General features: G+C 45.3%; 1 protein-coding gene across 1 annotated transcript; it reads left to right on the forward strand.

The window, feature by feature from the left end:
- Positions 1 to 5,669: 5,669 nt before the first annotated feature.
- Positions 5,670 to 27,620, forward strand: LOC306917402 (uncharacterized protein). Its single transcript, XM_079495626.1, has 7 exons — positions 5,670 to 5,857; positions 8,077 to 8,194; positions 23,317 to 23,636; positions 23,806 to 23,898; positions 24,076 to 24,160; positions 25,751 to 25,863; positions 26,882 to 27,620. The coding sequence occupies exons 1-7, from the start codon at positions 5,795 to 5,797 to the stop codon at positions 27,110 to 27,112; spliced, it is 1,023 nt and encodes a 340-aa protein (XP_079351752.1). The 5' UTR covers positions 5,670 to 5,794; the 3' UTR covers positions 27,113 to 27,620.
- Positions 27,621 to 27,928: the final 308 nt, after the last annotated feature.

Raw genomic sequence — 27,928 nt, forward strand, 5'->3', positions numbered from 1 at the left:
CATCGAAGAGGAAGGATGGGTAGGGATGGATCAAGGTCAAAACAGGTCAGCTCCATAAATGGAGATCAGTGGGTTTGAGGTCAGATGTAGAGTTGCTGGCCGGCTCCATATATGCAGATATAGGTTATAATCCAGTCTTCTCTATGTATGGTTATCCAGGGTTTGATGAGGACAGTGTCATGATCTTCACTGACGGCCATATGGTGGTGTGACGTGTCACGAGGTGTGAGAGACTGTTTTTTTATTCCGGAGGATCTCGGAGGATCAGGGCGGCTAGTTTGAACGCAGGTCGGAGTGCTGTTACTGTGACTGTGTAGTGAGTGACTGTCTGTGAGGCGTGTTGTCATCGGCTGGAGGGATAGCGGAGGACACAGGAGGTAGTCGAAAAGGGAGGAAGAAGGGGCGAGTGAGGTAGGTGGCGGGGAACGAGGGGGGGTACAACCCATCCAGCTCCCTGCCGTCGAGGCCCACTATAGGTCTACAATCCGACTATGTCTGACGATGAGCTGGGACAAATGAGAGAAAGGAGGCCCACTTGTCCGTTCTACAACCCGACCGTATCTGACGATGAGCTGAGACAAACGAGAGAAGGGAGTGAGGAAGTGGCATCTTGTGAAGAAGATTTGGAGTCGGACAAGGAAAGGTCAGGTGCTGAAGAAAGTGAGGATAGAAGAGTGTATGGGAAAAGGCGGAGGAGCGAAGCTAGTGGGGCCAGGGATGACAAGGACAAATGTGCTGTCGGAATGACAGCGGTGGTTCAGAGAGATGGCGTCTTCAGTGACCCACGTCAAGTGGGAAAGTTTGTGGAGAGAGCAGTGGGCAAGGTGGACCTAGTGAGGATCACGAGAACCGGAATGGTCGTCACCCAGTGCAAGGACGAGGAGCAGGTGGTTAAAGCTGTGAAGATTAAAAAGTTTGGAGAGTGCCCGGTTAGATGCTTTCGACTCGAAGGAAGAGCAAGGAGAAGCAAGGCCTATTCATAGTCTGGATTTTCGGTGGTGAGGTGACCACCGCTCCGGTTTTTTTTTTGAGTGTTTATATTGAGTTTTGTGAGTTTTGAACCTACAACCTTGGCTTTAGTTGGCAAACCCCTGGCAATATACCTTAAGACCTTATTCTGTGAGCCTACTTGTAGAAGAGCCTATTCTGTGAGCCTATGTGGTGAATTATGAATCAATAATTCTTACAATATCTCATGTTCTTGGGCATAGCATATGGTGATCTGTTGTTTAGTTGGTCAGACTAGCTGGCTGGCTTAATTGGGGTCTGTCTTTGATATTCAAGGACCACCTGGGGACAGGGGTTGTTTTACTGTGCCTTTTGTTTGAGTCCTGAGATCCTGATTCACACCTAGGGCAATCAAATGCTAAACATGGGTTCAAAGTGGCCACTCAACAAATGGCTGATCAATGCGTAAGCTGGGGTTGACTTCAGGGGAACAGTGAACACGCCTCTATTCTCACCTCTTGTAAACTGTACTTAATGTCATGCAATTGAATGTAACCAGTTCAGTCAGTTGGCCAGTCACTACCTGGTGGCTGGTCAAGGCCAGCCAGGCCTATGCTATGCTATGCTTTGCTGTGTACTCCGAAATAAACCAACATCATCAAGGAACTTCACTCTGTCTGCGTCTCACAATTATCTCAATGCTCTCCCAGTGTTTTGGTTAAGTTTGTAGGGTCTCGTGTCATAAGATACGACAGATGGTGCGCGATCCCGACCTTCATGGTGTTTACACCAGTTAGGAGAAGAATCGGCGGCTTTTTTATTCAGTCTAATCAGCGAGTTTTTGTGAGAGACGACAACGACGGGTTCCAGCGGAACGAGGACGAGGATGACGACGGACCACCGCGATGAGGAGTGTTGCGCAACGGCGGCCTGCGTCACTATCCAGCCAGTGCACGGGGTGGACAGGGGAGCGGTCGGCGAGGAGCGGACAGCCACACGGAGGCCTTCGATCATCAACTCGGCGCGGGGGACGGCGGGCAGGGGAGCGATGCAGCGAGGCACGGCGGCGGGGACACCAGCGTTCCAGGGGGGAGGGGGGATCGCTCATCCCGACGGGGAGAGGCGACCACTCGACGCTTGGCGCGGCGACGGTTTCCACTTTCCATGGCCGACTGACGACGCAAGCTGAGGGCCTTCACGGGCCTACGGGGTCTGTGATGAAGTTACGTTGCGGCCTTTTTCTCTCGTTTTCCCATCTCTGTTGTTTCAGAGCTGGGAGGGGGGGATGATGATGAGATGATTATGAGATCTTTCAGAGGGAAAACAGCGGTGAACATTTTCTCAACTTGGTCCATGCAGCTGAGCGAACTTTGAGGTAACGGAATGCAGCAAACAGAAGAATTTCCTTTGTTCATATGAGGGAGACGGACATTCCTTCTTTCTGATTACAATTGTGCGTCACGTTCGTTTGTACTAATCATTTATGTTTAAATTACAGGGCAATTGGCAGCCGTTGAGTGCCGACAGTGTTTAAAGTCAGGATAGTGATTAAATTACAGGGTAATTAATTGGTAGTCGTGTAGTACCGACAGTGTTGAAAGGAGGGTTTAATTTGACTCTTTTGTGGTTTTCTAGGGCTTAAAATGTGATTTAAATTACGGGATGGGAGTTATTAGTGAGGGGTTAAATTTCTGTTGGCTTCTGTTCTGGGATATAACGTGTTCTTCCTTTTTCTTATTTTTCATGTGAATTCCAAAGAGAGGTTTATGTGATTTGGTGTGTTATGGTCAGGATAAGTCTAAGACTTATTTTGATTTCGGTCCTGTGAAAACTCCAAAGAGAGAGTTTCATGTGATCTGGTGCTTATAAACATGTTATCCTAGATTTGAGTAACAACAGGGAAATTATCCTCCTAATGTTCTGTGACATTTTTAGCCATAAGAGTTTGAAATAACGCAAAGAGAATTCTGATCCGATCCATCCACTGATACGAAATTGTGTTTAACTTACTGTAATGGAAACCAATTATGAATTATCCACTGATACGAAATTGTATTTGTACTTACTGTAAAGGAAATCATTTATGTCGAGTTGTGTAATCTTGAATGTCTGTCTGAAAACTATGTTGGGGAAATCTGTTATTCTGGTGTCTTGAGTATTGTTAAGCTGAGGATCAAGGGGGGGTGGTAACTGGTAAGATAATTATGGTTTCATATTTCATAGTGACAGACTGTGTCTGTCAAAGGGGGAATGTGGTGAATTATGAATCAATAATTCTTACAATATCTCATGTTCTTGGGCATAGCATATGGTGATCTGTTGTTTAGTTGGTCAGACTAGCTGGCTGGCTTAATTGGGGTCTGTCTTTGATATTCAAGGACCACCTGGGGACAGGGGTTGTTTTACTGTGCCTTTTGTTTGAGTCCTGAGATCCTGATTCACACCTAGGGCAATCAAATGCTAAACATGGGTTCAAAGTGGCCACTCAACAAATGGCTGATCAATGCGTAAGCTGGGGTTGACTTCAGGGGAACAGTGAACACGCCTCTATTCTCACCTCTTGTAAACTGTACTTAATGTCATGCAATTGAATGTAACCAGTTCAGTCAGTTGGCCAGTCACTACCTGGTGGCTGGTCAAGGCCAGCCAGGCCTATGCTATGCTATGCTTTGCTGTGTACTCCGAAATAAACCAACATCATCAAGGAACTTCACTCTGTGAACTTCACTCATAAGATACGACACCTACTTGTAGAAGAGCCTACTTGTACTGAAGGCCAAAGACTAACATACATTTCAGTGAGAAAAGCTTCACTCTACAAGGGAGGAGCTTTATTCATTTGCCAATTGCACATCTTCAATATTTGCATATTAAGTAAAGTTCTTTATTTTATTGTTTGACATTGAGGCATTTGATTTTTAAGGTTGTTTATTTTTCATCTGTTTTATTGGCAGTTGCCATTTGATGCATTGGAGTCACTTTTGAGGCATTTTGTTTGTTTTGGTGTTTATATTGAGTTTTTGAGTTTTGTACCTACAACCATGGCTTTAGTTTGTTAACCCCTGACTTTTCGTCCGCGGAGGTGGAGTTTCTTTTCCATCCACCAGCTGTCTAAAAACTCGGAAAATAAGCTGCGCACAGCTTAAGACGTGCGCTGCTCTTTTATAAGTGTGGCAGCACCTAGAGTGTATGTGTATGTGTATGTGCGTGCGTGCAGCTGCAGTGCATAACTAATCAGAAGAGAGAGAGGATGAGAGCACAGCACCGTGGCATGGACACTCTGACAGACAGAAGAAACGAGAAATGTTTTATGTCTGAAGAGAATTCAACACACTGTTTGTTAAAAACAGTGTGTGTGTGTGTGTGTGTGTGTGTGTGTGTGTGTGTGTGTGTGTGTGTGTGTGTGTGTGTGTGTGTGTGTGTGTGTGTGTGCGCGTGCGTGCAGCTGCAGTGCATAACTAATCAGAAGAGAGAGAGGATGAGAGCACAGCACCGTGGCATCGACACTCTGACAGACAGAAGAAACGAGAAATGTTTTATGTCTGAAGAGAATTCAACACACTGTTTGTTAAAAACAGTGTGTGTGTGTGTGTGTGTGGGGGGGGGGGGGGGGATTTTCACATCGGAAAATTAATCTAACAGCACGTGAGCCCGGCTCGTTGGTCACGGACAGAAACGGCCGGGACCTGGTCGGGTCCCAATGGGCTTGCAGGGCTCTAATTAAGATACAGGCCTTGTAAGAAGAACACTTTTGGTACAAAACCAGCAAGGTTTTTTTTTCTCCAAACTTTAACTGGCTCTGTTACCTTTATTTAATCTTTCACTAAACAGCACTCAAGAGAAGAGGTGATGTATGGACTGTGGTGGTGCAGTCGTGAAGATACAGGCCCAAGGTTCCTGGTTCAAATCAAATCCAGCAAGGGCTATTTTCCAAGTTTGTACCTGCATTTCCACAAGCAGAACCTTTTGTTGTTTCTTCTTTTATGTTTTTTGCATCTTTCCAAATTTGTACCCTTGTACCTGTCTCTAACGTTTCAATGAAGAGGTCACAAGAGAACAAACAATCTTTGAACCAAGCTGGTGCAGTGGTGAAGATATGTGCCTTTCAAACAGAAGGTTCCTGGTTCAAATACAGCAAGGATGTCTTTCTACTTTTACCTGACTCTTGAACCTTTATCTGATCTTTCAATGAAGTGTGCACAATAGTATCAATTTTACATGAGCCAGTTGGTGCAGTGGTGAAGATATGGGCCTTCCTCACAGAAGGTTCTGTGTTCAAGTCCAGCAAGGGTATTTTTTCAAACTTGCATCTTTATCCAATATTTCACTGTAGAGCATGCAATAGCATGAGTTCTGTATGAGAAGTGGTGGTGCAGTGGTGAAGATACAGGGCTTGTAACCAGAAGGTTCCTGGTTCAAATACAGCAAGAATGTCTTTCTACCTTTACCTGACTCTTGCACCTTTATCTGATCTTTCACTGAATTGGACACACAAGAACAGTTCAGATATGAACTATGGTGGTGCACTGGTTAAGATACTGGCCCTGCTATTTCTGCTGCAAATGGGACTTGTTTGATTAGGCTACTTACACCTGACAGGGAGACCAGGCCACACCCCAATTACTCAGGTGTCAGTAGGTACTGATTAGCCCCTCCCCTATAAAGCCTTGTCCTGTGGGCAAGTCGAACATGACCTGTACCTCTGAGACCTTAGTGTCAACGGTCAACCCCTGTATTATATGTCTCTGTCTGTCTGTCTGTCTGTCTGTCTGTCTGTCTGTCTGTCTGTCTGTCTGTCTGTCTGTCTGTCTGTCTGTCTGTCTGTCTGTCTGTCTGTCTGTCTGTCATGTTCTTGTCATTGCATGCTACCATTTCCCCCACGGTCGCTCAGTCTCAAGATAGATTTCCTGTAAGTATCCTCCATTCATTTACATAAGGAACATAGCACATTTCAAAAGGGCCAGCTAGCAGTGGGGGCGCTGGTACGTTGGTTAGACATACTAGCAGTCCGACAGTCCGACATGTGCGGCCAGTTAAAACTAACCCGTGGCATGATAAAACTAACCTGTGGCATGTTAAAACTAACCTGTGGCAGGTTAAAACTCACCCATGGCAGGTTGTTTAGGGTTGGGTTTTGGGGTAGGCTGTCGGACTCATGACTGTCGGTCTGTTAGTACGTCGGACCAAACACATGCACCCGTAGCGCCGTAGCGGTGTCACTGGAAGGTGCCACACATCGACAGTGAAGCTGAAAAACAGCTCAATTTAACACCTAAGAGATTAATATCCTTCATCGTCTGTTCTGTGTTTTATGATGCTGAATTACATCCTAGTGGGAGAGTTCTGGGTGTGTTCTGGGTTCGACCTCTCGGATCGCAGGTTCACCTGAAGGCCCAGATCTCCTGGGAGCTCGCTACAAACACACAGCGCTTCCAGAACACTTCAGCAGGACAGACCAGAGGCTGCTGCCATCCTTTATATCTCCATATATGGAGCTGACATGTTCTGACATTCCACATGTTGATCTGACCTCATCAAACCCTGTACACTCAAGACACGCTCCATATATGGCCAGACCTCATCAAACCCTGTACACTCAAGACACTGATGTCCAGTGCAGAATTCATTCCATATGTTGATCTGATCTAACCTGACTCCGCCAGATGGGGCAGCAGAGAGTACACTGGGTTCCCCCCTCCTGCTCCCATCTGGGAACTCTCAGGCAGACTTGATGCCCGGCCACAAAACAGCCTGGCCAATCAGCAGCAGCTTCTAGCAGCTTCTAGCAGCAGCTTCTAGCTTCTAGCTGCTGCTGATTGGCCAGGCCGTTTTGTGGCCGGGCATCAAGTCTGCCTGAGAGTTCCCAGATGGGAGCAGGAGGGGGGAACCCAGTGTACTCTCTGCTGCCCCATCTGGCGGAGTCAGGTTAGATCTGATCCCATTCCAAAGCGCCAGCAGCGCTTGTCCAGCGGTCTGCCGTCACCCAGGCGGATGCATGCACGCCTTTTAGGGCGAGGTCGCTTCTCGCCCTCAGGGCGTCTTACTGGTGCTAACATTAGCTTGGAGATAATGTTTCCCTAACGATTCCCGTTAACGATCACGTTGTAGGAATATACATTTACATTATTTATCATTATGATATCTCCTTTCATCTGTTCAGCTCTAAACTCATTTCATCTTTAACCCTCTCCTGTCTCAGCTGTGATGTTTTATCGTCATCTCGTCTCTTGTCTCCCTTCGTCCTCCATGCCGCATGCATCTGTCCCTCCTCCTCCCCACACACACACACACACACACACACACCCCTCCTGACTGCCACGTCTACACCCACCCCCCGCACCCCCCCAGAACCCCACGCGGGCGCTTCTGTTAAAGATGGTGCTGCAGCGCCACGGGCCGCCGCCCCCACGCCCGGGCTCCGCCTGCAGCAGCGCTATTGGCTGCCCCCCCGCGGCGGGGGTGTGGCTCGACGTGGCCCGCCCCTCCTCCGCGTGCTCGCTCGGGGCGAAGGTAACGCGAGAAAAGACGCAACGTGAGAGGAGCGTATAGGCGTAGCGGCTTATAGAGACGAAACCCTTTATGAGATCCCAATCTATTCTTATAGAGACACAATCTTCCACCGTAATCTGAAAACCTCCATCTTAGCCCGTAGCACTTGCACTATAGCCTCAAGGCTCAACTTATGTAACTTAGATAGCAGTTTATGTAGACATAGTACTCTATAGTGTATACTCATAGTTTCATTAGATATTCCACCGTTAGCTTCTTAGCTTACTTCTTAGTATGATTAAAACTGAATTGGCCGATGGCAGTAGCCGATATGTATCTGTTGTTGATAAGCACACATTTTGCGTTGGCTATTCTGAACCATTTATTTCTTGAATTGAAGATGTATTTGTTTCCCTGGCAGCACAAAAGGGAGAAATAAAAAACAACAAAAACAAAATAAACGCATCTGTATCAGTATCGGCTAAAGTGTTGTTTTAAACACCGTATATCGGCCAAGACTGTCCAAATCGGTACATCCCTATAGCTAATAGTCAACATCATGCTGGATTAGTGTGACTGTGAAGTTGGTGTAATATGGATTGTGTGCTCGTGTGTGTGTGTGTGTGTGTGTGTGTTCAGGAGGGAAGCTACCGCAGCCCAGAGAAGAGGTCGTCTCTGCCCAGACCAGCCAAGTCTCTGACGCGACACATCCCCGCTGCCGAACAGGAGGAAAACAGCACCCCCCGCAGGCCTACCTGTAAGGCGTGCAAACGCTCGTGCACACCACACACGCATGCACGCACGTGTAACGCCCGGGATTCGAACTCGGGTCTCCCACGTGAAAGTCCAACATCTTAACCACTAGAGTAAAGGGGGATATTAGACTTTTGAGGCTCTGAGCCACTCGCATTTGCTACGCACGCACGCACGCACGCACGCACGCACGCACGCACGCACGCACGCACGCACGCACACACACACACACACACACACACACACACACACACACACGCGCGTGCATATTTCTGTCCATGCACAACATTTTGAAGTTGGGTGCAGAAGCCTTTGCATGACTCTATAGTACAATTTAAGTAATAACAAATCAGCTCTATGGCTGTAATCCATATAATCTTGCGCCATCCCTTAACACTAGCGCGTCGGAGCGGTCTGGCTCTGGCTCTGGTCTGGCTCCCTTATCCCTAAATTTATTTGCCATTTCTTTACTATTTTAAAATAGTTATCTGATAGCTGATCTACAAGCTCACAACGTGTAGATGTAGATAGGCTAGTTGAACTATTTTAAAATGATTTTCAAAATAGTAAAATATGGCAAAATAAGTTTAGGGATAAGGGATAAGGGTGGCGCAAGATGGAGCCCCATATTTCTACACACATTTCTGTTGTATTTGCTTCCCATGTTAACCCTTGGTTTCTACCCTCGAACAGCAGGTGTTAGCCCATATCTAAGGCCTTTATTGTTAATATCTCATGCTTGGCTAATAACTGTGTGGTTTTGTTCAGTCTAGGGCACTAGAATCACTTCTAGTGATTTTTACTAGTTGCCTAGTTCACTGGTTCCCAAACCTTTTCATGTCAAGGACCCCCAAATTGACACTAAATAGCCCGCGGACCCCCATTTGAAAAGATGTGCCAGGGATCCCAATAATTCTTATGGTTCTAGCAGTGGTTTTCAACCCGTTTAATTTCAAGGACCCCCAGTTTGACATGCATTAGTCTACGGACCCCCCATTTAATAGCATTTCTATCTCTGGGACACCCAATTTATATTGTAAAACCAATGCTAATTTAACTCTGAGAGCGTACAAATGGAACCAAATGGACCCGTTTTGTTCCATTTGTACACTCTCTGAGTTACAGACCCATATGGGTCCATTTGGTTCCAAATTATCATTTAGCTGGGTCCCCCCTGGAACTCCCTCAAGTACCCCTGGGGGTCCCCGGACCCCACTTTGGGAACCACTGGCCTAGTTTACTAGTCGACTAGTTGAATAGTTACTTAAAGCCCTATTCAGTCCAGTTCCGCTGCTACTGTAACTCCTCCTCCTGGTACTGTAACTCCTCCTCCTGCTACTGTAACTCCTCCTCCTGCTACTGTAACTCAAGGGGCCAGTGAGGCTATTCAACGTTGAAGCTCTGGGCCCTAGTGGTAGGAGGAGAGACTACAGGCGGACCCGTGGATTCATGACCGGGAAACCCTGTGCAGCTGGGCTTTAACATTGAGCGCTCGGTTGCACTTCCGCATTTGACCACCAAAATGTGGTGGTCAAATGCGGAAGTAGACGTTCTGAGACGGTACTTCCGGCAGTCTTCCGGGTGCTTCAAAACGCCACTGAGCAACTTCCACTGACATGAATAGCTGGGGGGGCGGAGCTTCGCGCCAGTTCAGTCTCTATCCTTTTATATACTCTATGCTGTAACTCCTCATTCTGCACTGCTTTCTGCCTCACTTCCTCTTCCTGCTTTTCTTTTGCCTGCCGTTCCCGCGTAGCGTTTCGTAGCGAGGGCTCGAGGGAGAGCCGGTCTGGACGAGCCCCTAGCATGGCAGGTAGAACACCCTGGGCTTTAAAATCCATCTCTAAAACCATCAACAAATGCACTAGTATTCATATAGGGTTAACTCTGGGAGTGTACGGAATCTACAAACGTAACCAAATGGACCCGGGCCGTAAGGGTACACTCTCAGAGTTAAATGCACACAGAGCATTCCCACTGAGCAAAAGACGGCTATTAGTCTAAAAATGTGATTAAAAAACGGCTAAAATCTAAATATTCTTAGATTAGACGTTGATTAGCGGTTGTTTAAACGTCTATATATACGTTTAAACAACCGCTAATCAACGTCTAATCTAAGAATAGACGTCTAATAAACATTATTTTTTTGCCGCTTTTTATCGCATTTTTAGACGGCCCTTTAGACGAATATTAGACGTCTATTAGACAAAGAAATGCTCATTGGGTTGTCACTGTGAATTTAACAGGTATTAGACTTCCATTGTGTCCTGAACGCCGACGGTACGTGTGTGCACTGGTGTGTTGCATGTGTGTATTCATTGAACTAACTTAGTTCGTTCATTCATTCATTCATTCATTCATTTGTTCGTTGTTCGTTCGTTGTCGATATAATTGAATCTCCAACGAGGTCTTGTCCAGGAAACTTTGATGCCGCTGGTTTCATCTCTGCTGTCCTGATAAGTCTCGCGTTGCCAGACTGTCTGTCGCCTCTCGCAATGTTCAATATATGCTTCCGTCACACAGTCTGGAGCAACGGAAGCTCTGATCATGAGTAAAATATAAATGTTTTCGTCATACAGTCTGGAGCAACGGAAGTTGTAAAAGATAAAGCGGAAGTGAAGCCTCCTCCCCACTTCCATTTCGTCTTTACAGTCACGCAAATGCATCCTAATACGAATAGAAAACATCTAAGCATATATAGCTTGCTGCTTAGCAGAAATGGAAATGAAAAAATAAAATTTAAATATATTTTCGTGAACGGAAATGGCAGCTTCCTTACTCGGATTTGGGGAGGTGTAGATAGATGTGGAATAGTTGCCCTGCTAGAAAAACCAGCATGATTTCCCTGCTGGTCTTTGCTGGTCTTTGATGGTCTTTGCTGGTCTTTGCTGGTCTATGATGGTCTATGATGGTCTAGCTGGTGGACCATGCTGGTCCACCAGCTAGACCAGCAAGGCTCATGCTGGTAGACCAGCATGAGCTTAGCTGGTGATGCTGGCCTAGCTGGTGGACCATCATAGGCCAGCTTCACCAGCATAGCTCATGCTGGTCTACCAGCATGAGCCTTGCTGGTCTAGCTGGTGGACCATCATAGGCCAGCTTCACCAGCTTCACCAGCATAGCTCATGCTGGTCTACCAGCATGAGCCTTGCTGGTCTAGCTGGTGGACCATCATAGGCCAGCTTCACCAGCTTCACCAGCATAGCTCATGCTGGTCTACCAGCATGAGCTATGCTGGTGAAGCTGGCCTATGATGGTTTAGCTGGTCTCATGCATTACTTTGTACATATTCATGCTGCCATCGGTACAGTAGTCATTGTATAAACGGTTGAGAAATGACAGTTACCATGTGAGGGTCCCTGGGGGTCCCCTGGGGTCCCCAAACCTTGGGAGCCCCACAAACGCCCCCAGGGGGGCGACACGATTCCAACGAACCCACCTCCGTCCAAAACGGTTGAGAAATGACAGAGTTACCATGTGAGGGGGGTCCCTGGGGGTCCCCAGGGGTCCCCGAACCTTGAGACCCCCCCCCCATCAATTTATATATTTTAAATACTTTAACATATCTGCTTACACATGTACAGTAAACAAAAAAGATACATTTTAATTTAACCATTTTTATTATCACAATCACAGTGATCCAACTGTCATTGTGTAGGACTATGTAATGTATTTTGGAGGGTGTTAAATAACATTGCAGTACATTTTGATTTATTATTATTAACTTCTACTACTCTTACACTACATCTCAGAGACAAATATTGTACTTTAACTCCACTACAATTATTTTAAAACTTTAGTTACTAGTTAATTTGTATTTTTATTACAAAACCTACAGCAATCTGGGAACCCATCTGCAAAAAACAAAGGGAAAATGGCACCCCCTTGAGTCAACAGTTGACTTGAGTCAACAGTTTGTTGACTCAAGTACAGTAGGGAAACCACCTTAGATTTAGGCCATTTGAAAATGGCCAATCTACAAGTTCCCAATTGAGAACTTGTAGATCCAGTTTCAAAATATGTTTTATACATTTTAAGCATTTGAAAGCATTCTACATAATGAGTACTTTCTGCTTTTGGTATACTTTTAAGTGCATTTTGATACCAATACTTTTACCTAAGTAAATATTACCAGACTTTTACTACCAGTATTCATACTTTAACTTAAGAAATGTTTTCCACTACTGCTCACATAGGTTTAAGCAATGTAAAGACAACGTAAACTGTTCAAAACCCACAGCTCATCAGTTTCAGCTTGTAGCTGGTGCTTGATTACTAAACGTAATTGTGAGCTATATGACTGAGACTAGGGATGGGAATGATCAATTCATTGATAATAACCTTATCGATTAACTGGTTAGTTGAGGGCGGCATTTTTATAGTTTATTTTAATGAGAATCTTAATTTCCCCCAACGTCTAACATAAAATACATTTTGCTGATGTAAATACAAAAGGCATATTATATTCCTCAATCAGATATTTATTTGACCATTTGAGATACAGGGCCAGTCAATGGCATCTTTGTGAGGAATAAACAAGATGGGGGCGGCAATCTAATTGGGTGAATACCCACAATGGCTGTTTTGATTCAACTAACATATGTTAATTGGGTCAATGGATTGAAGAATGTGTCAAACATTGGGTCAACAAGATGGGGGCGGCGTCATTTACGGTAACCGTGTATTGCGATGCGCGTATAGCAGAGCAGTTACGGTAATGCACATTGGAGCTGAGACCGCCCGCCTAAAACAACAGTAAACTAGGCCAGGGACCCACGTTTTTATTAATTTAAGTTTACTGTTTGTGTGACGGTGTGAGAGAAGAAGTGTGGACGACCTCAACGAGGAGGCAGAGGTAAGAAACACTTGGTGTGTTTTTTCTTTTCCATTTGTCCGAAATTTCTATTCATTTCAAGTGTTGGCTAGCCGTTAGCAGCTAATAGTGGCTAACGTTATCTTAGCTAGATTCACCACCGGGGATAGCTGGGGAAGGCTAAGCTAAGCGCTAGCTTGCTAACTTCGAGGAGACAGCTATAGAACTTTAATAGCTGTTTATTTGTTAGATGTTTGCACGCCAGGTTCTCTGGTCAGTGGTCACTGCGAGTACTCCTCGACCAGTGATTCCCATACTTTTTTCATGTCAAGGACCCCCAAATTGACACTAATTATCCCGCGGACCCCCATGCAGTTTGACATGCATTAGTCTACCAACCAACCACCATTTAATGGCATTTCTATCTCTGGGACTCCCAATTTATATTGTAAAATCAATGTGTTACAGCCCCATAAGGGTCCATTTGGTTCCATTTGTATCACTGAGTTACAGCCCCATAAGGGTCCATTTGTATCACTGAGTTACAGCCCCATAAGGGTCCATTTGGTTCCATTTGTATCACTGAGTTACAGTCCCATAAAGGTCCATTTGGTTCCAAACTATAATTAAGTTGGGGACCCCCTGGAACTCCATTCTAAATCCTAAAGTTTCTGAAAAACCTGTTGCTATGTCAGTGGTTCTCAAACATTACATGTCAAGGACCCCAGAAATCATATGGAAATGGCCGCTGACCCCCATCTGAAAATATGTTGTTCCAGGGACCCCCCCAGAAGCAGTTAAAAACATTCGCTGTGAAAGAACATGCATTCAAAGATTTGCACCACATTTTCACGTTTTTCTTCTTTTAAAATAGCAGATCTACAAGCTCGTAGTGTGGCTCGGTGCCGCGCTATGAACTTGTAGATCTGCTATTTTTAGTATAACATGATGCTTAAAACACAAAGGCGTTCCGGTCCTGAATGGGTTAACTTAGTAGTTCTGTTTTCATTATGTTCCAGGTCACTCCAGTTTCCTGTCCTACTTGCCAGGTTCTCTGGGAGGACTCCTACTGTATGTATATAAGTTAATATCTATATATTATTATGACATTGTGAAGTCAATACTGAAGCAGCATTTTAACTGTCGTAGCTGTAACTTATCCATTGTCAAATAATTAAAGCCATTTCACAAATGTATTGGAAAATGTACAATATTTCCTCAATCCCAGCCTAGTGCTACAGTTAAGTGTGACATTTGTGAATTTAATGAGGTCTGTGATGAAAAGACATATTTCAAACACCTTACAGGACATCTAACACATGACAAAATCACTGTTGCCTGCCCTTTTATAAACTGTAACTTTAACCCAAACCCTTGCACCCTAACCCTAACCGAGACAACCACATGCAAAGTACCAACCTGCTCAATGGCAGTGTCTGACTCACAGACACTCCATCTCCTGAGCAACTGCTGTGATGCTAGATATGTGAAGTTATGATAGCTACATGACCTGTCTTAGGATGTACAATTCTGTCTTATCCATTATCTAATTTAGTTTTGCAGGTGTATGCCGAATTCAAAAGAATCACAGGAGTTGACTTGATCTCAACATTCCTCTCGACGCTGGATGAGCACACCAGAGGCCTGATTCAAGTTTACCGCTCCAGAGCACACCACCCCAGTCAAGAGAAGTTAAAGGTCCTGTTGGAGAGCCTTGATGACCAGGTGAGATGGAGAAATAATGCCCAAAAGGGTCTTAAAATATCAGAGGCAGTTGGGGACGGGTCTTTTCGTTAACCCAGGGTGCGTTCAGATATAGAACTAAGGCCACTGCTGTGCCCTCTGGTCGTTCGTTTATTCGAACGCACCCTATATTCTGACAACTCATGAAAAGACACACTGATTGGCCAGTAGTCACTTTGAGTGGCAGAGTGCCATCCTCACTTCCGCTCTGTTGTTTTTTACAGGTCGCTCCAATGAACTAGGTTTTTATGTCTATGCCTTTAACCGCATGCCACTATATAGTCCCTATTCTGGTGGAACACACAAAAATAGCACATCTACAGTGATGTAAATAGGGTGCGTTTTGCGTCCCAAAACGCACTTTATAGTTTTGGGCCGCACTTCAAAAAAACCTCTGCGTCCACGGGATGCACTACTGTACTCAGCGTACAGTAATAATAATCCACGTGGAAAATAAATCGCGGAGAAAATAAATGCGGTAAAACAAATAATCTACGGACACGATCATTTTGCATGGCCGCATGCGACCTCATCCTACGTTATAAACTATAAAATCCACGTAGGACTCGTTGTAGAACCACTAGTTAACAACAACAGTCTGACGGGCGCCGCCATCTTGCTCAGAGACGAGCGCTGAGCGGAGCGCAGCCTGGAGACCAGAGCCGTTTAGAGAGAGAGAGTGACGACAACATACCGTTCAGTGACTCATGAAGCTCCGTGAATAAACAGTGAACGGGGTTGTCGCAACTCTCTCATCTACACGGCGCTGCCTCCGACAGAAAGACAGGCGAACATTTTTGAGCATGACAAACAGTAGACCCGATTGAATGGGAAACACACATTTTGTGTACTGTAACAAACGCCGATACTGTTGTATGTTGTGGACCGGTGCCACCACACATTAACATGCCCCCCCCACCCCCCCAAAAAATAAGTGCCAAAGCCAACTGCAGGGCAACAAAACATATTAGCAACCCTATTTTCTAAATCTAACATGTGTGCTGCTGTGCACAGCCTACCTCCTCCATGACTGCTTCTACTTAATCTCCAGGTTAGTTTTGTAGCATTCATTTTTATTTTGTATGTATTGTGTAATGTGTCATAAAAACATTATTTACAGTTAAAACTGGCAGAATTATTATAGATTTCATATAGCCAAAATCATATGAAATATGTATGTAGTATGAATGTAGAGCTTTCTTTTTTAAATTCTAATTTATTTTGCTAGCTTTAGTTATAATAATAATTTCTTCTTCGTTTTCTACATGAATATAACCACATTATAACCATATAAGATGAAATGGGAGTTAAATGCTGCAATTTGTAAAAATGGCAAAATATGACTCTTAAACGTCGCTGAAGCGGGACTCATCAAATGTCCCTGGGACTCATCTAAAAGACCACCCCTGCATCCCGGGACTCATTACATTGAAAACCTATTTACATCACTGCATCTACAATCTCACACATGCACCTTTGCGACATGTGAGCTTGTAATTTGGCTATTTTCTGTGAAGATATTTTGTATAACTGATAGTAGAGATCATGGGAATCAGTGGTTAGAAAGTATCTTTGATTATCAGACAGCTGGTTTTTATATTCCTTGCTTTTTTAACAAAAGTAATTACAGATCTATTTCTTGATTGGAATTCCCACATGGTTATCATCAGCACTGTCCTGTCTGGAGTAGATTATCAATGAATAAAGCATGCAATGTTGTGCAGTTATTTGAATCAAATTCTAACTCATGTTCTTTTCTTGGTATGTAGACCACATATATCATAAGACACAGGAGGGTGGTGGCACTCAAAGGACTGCAGTTCTTTCTCAAGGAAAAGGATCCAATTGTTCAGACCTGTCAGGTAAATCAGCATTTCAGCAATCAATGAAAATCCACCTCATTGTCATTTTGGGATATTTCTTAATGTTCATTTTTTGTTAATGTGCTCCAATCTAGAGAGACGATGTGGACATGCACACCAGTGGCGTCCGTATGGCTATTCTGGAGATCGTGGCGCTTCCAGGAGGCCCAGACTCGGCGCTACAAGCTGCGGTGGTATTGGAGGATTAAGTGGTCGTTGACGGCCTTCCAGATGTTCCAAGTGCCTTCGCTGTTCTCTTTGGCCTTATTTATGCGCTCCACATCGAGTATCCACCAGGTTGGAAGTTCTTCTTTGAGGCTGTGCAAAAGCTGTTCCTCTCTCTGGATGCCGAGAAATGTTCAGCACGCGTTGAGACACTGAGAAACTTATTGTCTCAGTAATAGACAATGTTTTAGATCCGATTGTTTTGAAGTTGAATCTCAGACTTCCAACTATGTCTCATCATAGACCTTTTTTTCTTCTTCTTTTTGCCAAATGGATCTGCATAAGGGGTACGGGCGTTGCACAAGATGGGGTCTACATCTAACTATGTCTCAGATATAGACTTTTTTCTTTCTTTTGCCAAATGGATCTGCATAAGGTGTTGCACAAGATTGACTTTAGAACCAAACTGTCTCGAGTATCCACCACGTTGGAAGTTCTTCTTTGAGGCTGTGCAAAAGCGAGAAATGTTCAACACACGTTGAGACACTGAGAAACATATTGTCTCAGTAATACACAATGTTTCAAATCTTAACTATGTCTCTACTAAACTAAAACTAAAGGCCACATTTAACTTTTTTACTTTTTACATATTGTTACAGACTTCAGAACTTTAAGACAGTGGTTCTCAAAATGGGGTCCTGAAGGGAATTCTCAACAATTACTTACAATGGCATAAAAATCAACCTTTATCATATACTTTGGCTGTTTGAAGGTAGCTGATCTACAAGCTCAAAAGGCATTGTGGTGCGTTGTGAGCATGTAGATCGGATATTTTCTAAAACAGTTGAATAATTGTGGGATTTGAACTAATATTGTGAACATTTTAATACAAATGGGGGGGGGGGGGGGTAATTTGTTTCAATTTGGGATCCTGACTGTCACAAACTAAAAGATCAACTTCCCCTCCACTCCACAAGGAGACTCCACAGTGGTTCAGGAAGTACCTGTGGCAGTGCCTCACTGCCTCCCTCACTTCCTCCCCCTCATTTCCCTTCAATAAAGCAGGCCTGGATGCTCACTTGTCCCTTTATCCCCAACCACACAGCCACCCTTGTTTGCTGTGTGCATGACCAGATGATTGCCTATGCGTCTTTGAACTTGTTTCAATGTAAGTCACCTCCATGATGTGGGTTATATATATATATTGATATTCTTATTATTATTTTTTTTACATGACAAATTGCTTTATTACAAAACACGTTTAAAACCAACAGAACTTAAAACGGAATGAACATTTAAATCAGTAACAGTACAGGCGTTCTCCAGGGCTGCTCAGCGGCGGGAGCCTGATGCTTTAGGCAGACGTGACGCTCGCTCCTCCTCCACAGCAGCCTGCAGAGCCTCCACAGCAGCTTGCAGACTGCTGGAATATTCCTGCACACATCTCGAGTAGTCCAGCAGATCAGGGAGGGCAACCGCCACGTCATACGAGATGTGCCTCATTGGTTCAAGAACCTCACTGGCTCTCTGAGATACTTCCTGAACCACTGTGGAGTCTCCTTGTGGAGTGGAGGGGAAGTTGATCTTTTAGTTTGTGACAGCCGCCCCCGGATTTGTGCAGCAAATACGCTCAGTTGGTTTCTTCTGGGATTTCAGGGAGTGGGATTAGTCTGGATACAGGGCGTATGTATCCTCGGCCTTTGATAATGACTTTAGCACTGCGGACTCTTCCGTCCTTTCCAGGGTAGGTTTCAGTGATCCTTCCAATAGGCCATGATGCTCGGGGCAGTTGAGGGTCAACTAGCATCACAACCTGACCTGAATCCAAATTCACCTTGTCAGTCTCCCATTTTTGCCTGGCTTGAAGGGTCGGTAGGTAGAATTTGATGAAGGCTGACCAAAATTGGTCAGCTAGGATCTGACTGTGACGCCATTTTCTTTTGCCAAGGAGTTCACTTGAACAATAGATTGCCTGGGGAAGAGAGGAATCAGGCCGCCCCATCAACAACATGTTTGGTGTGACAGGGTCAGGGTCAGCAAGGTCAGAGGAGATGTATGCAAGGGGTTTTGAGTTCAGAGTACCTTCCACTTCGATCAGGACGGTGTGTAGGACTGTTTCTGTTGTTGGTTGGTTCCCTAGAACAACACGGAGGGCCATTTTTATTGATTTGATTTCTCGTTCCCAGCTTCCACCGAAATGTGGGGCAGATGGAGGATTGAATTGGAAGTTGACTTGAGTACGGGCCAATTGCTGCTTTAAGTCTGGTGCCATGGCCTGGTAGGCATTTCGCAGCTCTGCCTCTCCTGCTTTGAAATTAGTTCCACAATCAGATAAAAGTTACCTCTGCGTGAGACAAATCTTCTGAAGGCCATTAGGAATGTATCTGCATCCATACTGCTGAGCAGCTCAAGGTGTATACAGCGTGTCGTTAGACATTTAAAGAGCAATCCCCACCTTTTCTCTGTGCGGCGACCGATTTTGACAGTGAAAGGCCCGAAGCAATCTATGCCTGTGGACCAAAAGGGGGGCTTGAACAGTCTAAGACGGGCTGGAGGAAGGTCTGCCATTTTGGGAATTACTGGATTTGCTCTCCATCTCTGACAGTCTCGACATTGGTGCTGATGTTGGCGAATGGCTTGGCGGCCACGCAGGATCCAGTACCTGCGTCTAACTTCTCCCAGAACGCGCTCAGAGCCTGGGTGGAACAGTTTCTCATCATAATGTTTAATAATGAGTTTTGTTATGGGATGTTTAGGATCCAGTATAATTGGATGGATGCTGTCATGGTCGAGGGACTCTGCCCTTCGAAGTCTACCTCCCACTCTAATGAGACCAAGATCAGGGTCATATTCAGGAGACAGGGGGAGTAGTTTGCTACTTTTTGGAATGGGTTTGTTTGTTTTGAGGGCATTGAACTCCTCGGGAAAACGCTCTGTTTGGGCCCTTTGCAGAAGATGCTTCTCTGAGTTTATGTAGTGTTGGGCCACGTTTGAGTTATGATCTGCCGCCCCATGAAGCATATTGTTTGTTTCCTCCATGAGCTCATCCCAGCTGCTGTACTTGTTAGGATCAGGGAGGTTTGTATTGTCAGACAACATCACTGTGCCACAGAACATTGATTGCCTAAGTTCCTCCACAGGTTCTGATTCAGTGAGCACAGCTGGATTGGCTGGCCAGCAGTCGGAAGTCATCAAGAGGAATGGAGGGCCTTGATTCCATCTGTGTGGCTGAGACAGTTCAAGGAGGGTTTTGCCACGTGTTAAGTCATCAGCTGGATTACTTTTTGAGTCGACATATCTCCAGCTCTTTGTGTCAGTCATTGTCTGAATCTCAGCTACTCTTGTGCCGACAAATACCTTGTAGCGACATGAGTCAGATGTTAGCCATGTTAGGACAGTTGTGGAATCTGTCCAAAGGGTCACTGACTGTAGTGGGATAGTGAGTTCAGAACTGAGGAGGTTAGCCAGTTGTGCACCTGATAGGGCTGCACACAATTCGAGGCGGGGGATAGATAACTGGCGTTTAGGGGCTATACGAGACCTGGCCATGATGAAGCTGACATGGGTGTGGTGATGTTTGTCTGTAGTCTGGAGGTAGGCGACTGCACCATAGATGCGCTCGGAGGCATCACAGAAAACATGCAGGTGAGATTCTGATGTGGCTGCATTCATAGAGGGGGGTAGATAACAGCGAGGAAAGTGAATGTCAGGGAGATTTTGCAGTTCCATTTCCCATTCTTGCCATTTCTTCAGTAAACTTTCCGTTTTAATGATGTTATCCCATTCTCTTTCCTGCTTCCATAGATCCTGCACTATAATCTTTGCACGAGCTGTGAAAGCGGTCAGATAGCCCAGGGGATCATATTGGCTTGCCAGTACCTTATATATGTTCCTCATTGTAGGCTGATGGTAAATAATGCACTTGTTCTTGTAACTCAGCATGTCGGTAGAGCAGTTCCATTTGAGGCCTAGTGTCAGCTCTTTGGGGTCTCCATTTTCTGATAGCCACAGTTCACTTGTTTTGGATTTAGCGTCTGGTGGGAGATGGTGGATTACAGCTGGGTCATTGCTAGCCCATTGTCTGATGTCAAACCCACCATCAGCAAGCAGGGGTCTCATTTTGTCGATGAGGGCTTTGGCTTCATGAGAGGAAGGGAAACTTTGAAGGCAGTTATCGACATAGAAGCAATGTTGGACAGAGTTAAGGATATCCTCATTGCCCTCGGAATGCTCTTGAACATGTTTTTGAACTGCATAAGTGGCACAGCATGGGCTACATGTTGTTCCAAAAGGCAAAACTTGCCATTCAAAGACAGTGGGTTCCTGGTCCAGCTGCATTCCTCTCCATATGAAACGCAGTAATGGCTTGTCATCATTTAGAAGGCGCACCTGATGGAACATACCTTTAATATCTCCGCAAATGGCAATGGCATGTTGACGGAATCTAAGAAGAACCCCAAGGAGAGAAGGACCCAAAGTTGGGCCGGGCAGGAGACATTTGTTCAGATTTTGGCCCATGTATTCAAAGGAACAGTCGAATACAATTCTGTGCTTGTTATTGTGTTCAACAATGTGATGTGGGAAATACCAGGTTTCATGTGATTGGTCCACCTGGTTACTGGGAATCCTTTGAACATATCCAGCCTGTACAAGCTTATCCAGTTCCTCTTGGTATTTATCAGACAGGTTGGGATCTTTGGACAGGCGTCTTTCTGTAGCGCAGAGACGGGGCAGGACAGCTTCCTTTGGAGCTTTAAAGACAGGAATGTTGGGAGCTCTTAGCAGTGGAGTGGCATAGCGCATTACACCGTCTACCTCTACCCTAACTGTCTTAGAATGGAGGAGATCTAGAGCCAGCGTGTCTTGCTTTGACCTTATTGCTGTCTTTTCATTTGCGTTGGGAAACGTGTCAATCTGCCAGAGTCTCTCCACATTACGAAACAATTCACTTTTGAAACAGGTGGCAGTGAAACACAGAGTTGTAATGGGGCCCCCTGGTGGCCCAATGGCCATACTTAAAAAGAAAGTTTGAGAACCACTACAAGAATTGTTAAGCTTGTCATAAGCCATATAAGTCAGACAATGATTTATTTTACATGCGGTTATAGAATGTATGTTGCCAATGGTTGCACTTGCACTGAACATGGTGACAGTATTTTGATGCCATATGATGGCACATTTGCACTGACGAATATTGTGGAGATATTGAACATTGTTGTTCCCAATGTTATTGGTACTTGCACAGAAGGCATTTGCACTGAACATGGTGACAGTATTTTGATGCCATATGATGGCACTTTTGCACTGAATTTATAGTTTACTGTGACAAGTATTGTGAAGATAGTGAATATGTTCCCAATGTTATTGGTACTTTTAAATAAATAGTACATTTAATTCAATCAATTATGTTGTAATGTAAAATAATTTGTTTTAATGTCTAAATAACCAGTACTAGTTGACTGAGTGTATTACACAAGTGGCGATAACTAAATTGTGTCAATTGGCTGAATTAATAAGCCAACATAGAGTTTTGTTCAGTCAACATTTTAAACTGAAATTGCAATTGGCTGAATTAATGGCCAATGAAAAGTTTTTCGTTATGTCAACATTTTAAAATGGAGAATTGCAATTGACTGAATTAATAGCCAATGAAAGGTTCTTCGTTCTGTCAACATTTTATTCTGGAAAATTGCAATTGGCTGAATTAATGGCCAATAAAGTTCTTCGTTCTGTCAACATTTTAAACTGGAAATTTGCAATTGGCTGAATGAATAAGCCAATGGAAAGTTTTTTGTTCTGTCAACGATTTAAGCTACAACATTGACTCAACTCAAAAAACGAATTGCAACAAGTTGCTATATAATAATCAATTGGATGAATTCTATTTTTTTTCAGTGTATTGTTGGTAGCTCCTTGCTGAAGTGATGAGTGTTTCTGCTGTGATTGAAAGAGAAGTGGAATTTCTGCCGAACTGTATAGCTGGTGTCATAGGGTGATGGTCGACACCCCCCAGGGGTGGGCTCACCAGCATCCCATGCTAGTCACCAGCATCCCATGCTGGTGACCAGCATCCCAGCATCCCATACCAGCATCCCATGCTGTTCCAGCATCCCAGCATCCCATCCCAGCATCCCATGCTGTTCCAGCATCCCAGCATCCCATGCTAGTCACCAGCATACCAGCATCCCAGCATCCCATGCTGGTCATCAGCATACCAGCACCAAAACACAACATATGCTGGTTTTGCTGGTATGCTGGTATGCTGGTTATGCTGGTCATACATGCTGGTTTTTCCAGCAGGGTGTCTGGCTACGCGAGACTGACTTGTTAAAGTCATACTCTGTCATAGTCTCTCTCTCTCTCCCCCTCTCTCTCAATTCATGTGCACTGTTGATGTCTCTGTCTCTGTCTCTCTGTCTGTCTCTCTCTCTCTCTCTCTCTCTCTCTCTCTCTCTCTCTCTCTCTCTCTCTCTCTCTCTCTCTCTCTCTCTCTCTCTCTCTCTCTCTCTCTCTCTCTCTCTCTCTCTCTCTCTCTCTCTCTAGGTGGCTCTCGCCCTCAGACCCGCAGCGGCGCCTCCACCCCGGGCTCCACGGCGGTCACGCCCGGCTCGCCGCCCGCCTACGCGTGTCGCACGCCCGGCGGCTCTCGCACGCCCGGCTCTCGCACGCCCGGCAGCCACACGCCCAAGTCGTTCAGCCTGCCGCAGGAGAGGAAGGTGGCCGTCATCCGCACGCCGCCCAAGTCGCCGTCCTCGCTCCACCGCCAGCTGAAAGTGCTCAACCAGCCGCTGCCCGACCTCAGCAACATCAAGTCCAAGATCGGCTCCACCTCCAACCTCAAGCACCAGCCCAAAGGAGGCCAGGTGGGTCTGTCTGTCTGTCTGTCTGTCTGTCTGTCTGTCTGTCTGTGGTAAGAGCCGTTCGTTGACAATGTAATTCAGCTCACAGTGGGTGACGTGAGACTTCAACTTGTCTTTAGCTTTCCTCTTCCTGGGGATTACTTGGATAACATTGTCTCTCTGTTGCCCCCAGGTGTTCATTCCCAGTGTTAAATTGGACTTCAGTCATGTCCAGGCAAAATGTGGCTCGCTCACCAAGCTGCAGCACAGTCCTGGAGGAGGGAACGTAAGTATGACACCTGTACTGGACTGGACTGGACTGGACTAGACTAGACTAGACTGGACTGGACTGGACTGGACTGGACTGTTTGGCTAATGTATACACTGTACTGTTTGTCTGTTTGGCTAATGTATACACTGCTGTTTGTCTGTTTGGCTAATGTATACAATGTACTGTTTGCAGATTCAAATCCAGACCCAGAAGGTCGTTGATGTCAGCCACATCACCTCTAAATGTGGCTCCATGTCCAACATCCGCCATAGACCAGGTACAAACTGTAAATACTGTACATACTTGTACACGGGGTTACTGTACAGTAACATATACCAGGTACAAACTGTAAATACTGTACATACTGTACGCGGGGTTACTGTACAGTAACATAGACCAGGTACGTGAAGTACTACTAACTGTACATACATTTAGTACACAGGTTACTGTACAGTAACATTTTGGAAACTAACCGCAACTGAATGCTTGCATCACTGTTCTGGCATGTCACGTTTAGGCTAAGTTCCACAGTCTACGGTAGCATGTGTTTGGTCCTACAGTCAGGAGGCCGACACCCTACCCTAACCCTAACCCTAACCTCACAGGAAGCCACGGGTTAGTTTTAACCTGCCACAGGTTAGTTTTAACCTGCCGCGCATGTTGGGAGCGACGCGACAGTGTTGTCGGACTCATGACTGTAGCACCTCTTCAGACTCCATCTTGGCCCGTAGCACTTGCTCTAGCCTCGCCGACCTTATAGGCGTATGCAAAGGCTCAACTTATGTACGCATAGTCTCATTATATAGATATTCCACTGTTAGGTTCTTAGTTTATGACTTACATATGATTCATGATGACTATTTTTATGTATTTGATGTATTACCATGTGTTGAAGCTTACGGTCTTGCTTAATCTCTGGATTAATAGCGTCTGCTAAATGCCTACACTGTAAATTGTAGTTCTGTTGGTATGTCTAACCCAGTGATTGCCAACCTTAGTGCCGCGGCACTTTAGTGTGCCGTTTGAAATGGCCAGGTGTGCCGTTTGATTTGAACAAAAGTAGCCTCGGTACGCAAGCTTCTATTTTCGTTGGGAAAAAAAGTAACGCAGACTCTCCCCAGACAGAAATAGATACTGGGCTTAGTGGGCTGCCATGCGGTCCGTTCGTTGTTGTTGCCCATCCCCACCAGTCTTAACGACCCTCGGCCATAGAAATGCTAATGCATGGCTTTGTTTACATGAGGAGTTCACCTACTCGCCTGGCACGTACTGTATCAAAAAAAACACCGCTTGCCTCTGTGCGTTCCTAACCTCGCGTCACCAGGCTTTCACTGCGTTCCTGCTGGTGCGTTCACAGGGGCAGTTGAAACGATGCAAAACGCGTTGTGAGTTGATGTGGAGCAGCTACATGCATCTTTGCACCTTTGCAACGCCATGTCGCTGGCTTCCTTTGACAATGGATGGTAGACTGCATCGTTTCATCTGCCCCATGTGAACGCAACATAAAAGCCTGCTTTTTGCTGGTGTCTTAAGCTGACCTACAAGCCCACACTGTGTTGCACTGTGCACAGCATGCACTCAAACTTTGTTGATCATGCGTGATGTGCTGGAAGCATTTGTATTAGCATTGGTAGGTCAGGAAATAAAATATATAAATATTAAAAATATATTTGTTAAATAATAAATATATAAATATAAAACTAGCCATCTTGTGTATATGAGAGCACATATTTAGTTCTGGTTTCAAATACATTGTAGCAGCCGTGCACGTGTGTCTGTGTGTAAATAGTGTGTCTGTACAACACCCCCCCCCCACAGTATGCACCCCTTCCAGACATGTGATGACTGTTCCCTGTCTGTCCACCAGGGGGCGGCCAGGTACGGATTGAGAGCGTCAAACTGGATTTCAAAGACAAAGCTCAGCCCAAGATCGGATCCTTGGACAATTCTACCCACATGCCTGGAGGAGGAAATATTATGGTAATATGTACTGTACTGTACTGTACTGTACTGTACTGTACTGTACTGTACTGTACTGTACTGTACTGTACTGTACTGGTAATACTGTTCTGTTGTGTCGTGTTGGAAATTATCGATTAATTAATGAATTGATAATTGATACGTTTTGATGACCGTATGGAGAATCTTAATTTCCCTCAATGTCTAACATACAAATCTGCATTTTGCTGATAATACAAGAAATAATACAATAATGCATACAATATTATATTCCTTAATCAAATATTTATTTGACCATTTGAGATACAGGGCCAGGCAATGGAAAATGTGAGGAATACAATTGCACATTCAAAAGCAGTGACGTTTCTGTGGCTACCAAGGTGCGGGGTACATTTTTTTAACCGGCCCACATGTGCGTTCCTCGGCCAGACAGCATTACATTCACATAATGCTGTCTGCGTTTGCCGTAGATCTAGGTCAATTGAAGCCTATTTTTTGACACTACGCTTACCGCCATTGCCGTTGATCAATGGCAATTGCGCTTTTATAGCGCTTTCGATCGATCAAGCCATAATGCTACTTGCATCGGGTTGTTGTCATGACAATGGATCGCCCATCTTAGATCGTCCTCGCCATAATAATCTGTTTCTTTCAATCGCCTGTATCTCCTATTCCTTGTCCCAGTTGGCATTTTTGGTCACAACAACGTTTCTTTGACGGCACAGAGCCGACGCTGTGGAGCCGAGACCCGTTAAACTTACTAGGATATGTCTACTTCCGGAAGTCTGGAAATGTGGCTTTTCAAAATAAGAGCTCAACTGGGAAAAATGCTGGCGTAAATTAGATCCTAATTTTTCAATAAATGCTAGCGAGCTAAGTGTTAACTGTTATGTTCAATTGAATAATTTCTTAACGCTGCTTAATCAATTAATGAGTAACTATTAACATCCCTAATTCCAACACCGTTCCTTCACAGATAGACGTATGTTCTGGACATTATAAAAGTATTATAAAACATGTCCGTATCCTTCCTTCACAGATCGAGAGCCACAAGCTGACGTTCCGGGAGGAGGCCAAGGCGCGCGTGGACCACGGCGCGGAGATCGTCATCACCCATGGCCCTGGGGCCCCCGGGGGGCCCGTGGGGTGCGCGGAGGGCACTGGGGGGACCTCCCCTAGCAGGGGGTCCTCGGGGGTCCTCTTGGAGTCGCCCCATCTGTCCACGCTGGCCCAGGACGTCACGGACGCGCTGGCCAAGCAGGGCTTATGAATGAACACCTCCTGCTCCTCCCTGTAGGGGGCGCTCTTCTCTTCTCTACGACGTGCTGACGTTGGATTCACCTCGCCTCGTCTCATAACACCACCCCCTTCCCCCCCCATGCCACACACACACACACACACGTACACACACATACTGTACAGTGTAGACACACGCAGTCTACGCACACACACAAACACACATACTGCACACGCACACATACTGTACACGCACACACACATACTGTACACACACACACACACATACTGTACGCACACACACACATACTGTACGCACACACACATACTGTACACACACACACACACATACTGTACACACACACACACACACACACACACACACACACACACATACTGTACGCACACACACACACACATACTGTACGCACACACACACATACTGTACGCACACACACATACTGTACACACACATACTGTACACACACACACACACACACACACATACTGTACACACACACACACACACACACACACACACACACATACTGTACACACACATACTGTACGCACACACACACATACTGTACGCACACAGACACATACTGTACGCACACACACACATACTGTACGCACACACACATACTGTACACACACATACTGTACACACACACACATACTGTACACACACACACACACACACACACACACACACATACTGTACGCACACACACACACATACTGTACGCACACACACACATACTGTACGCACACACACACATACTGTACGCACACACACATACTGTACACACACATACTGTACACACACACACACACACACATACTGTAC

The sequence above is a fragment of the Electrona antarctica genome, assembly GCF_951216825.1.
Source record: "Electrona antarctica genome assembly, chromosome: 24".
Taxonomy (NCBI): domain Eukaryota; kingdom Metazoa; phylum Chordata; class Actinopteri; order Myctophiformes; family Myctophidae; genus Electrona; species Electrona antarctica.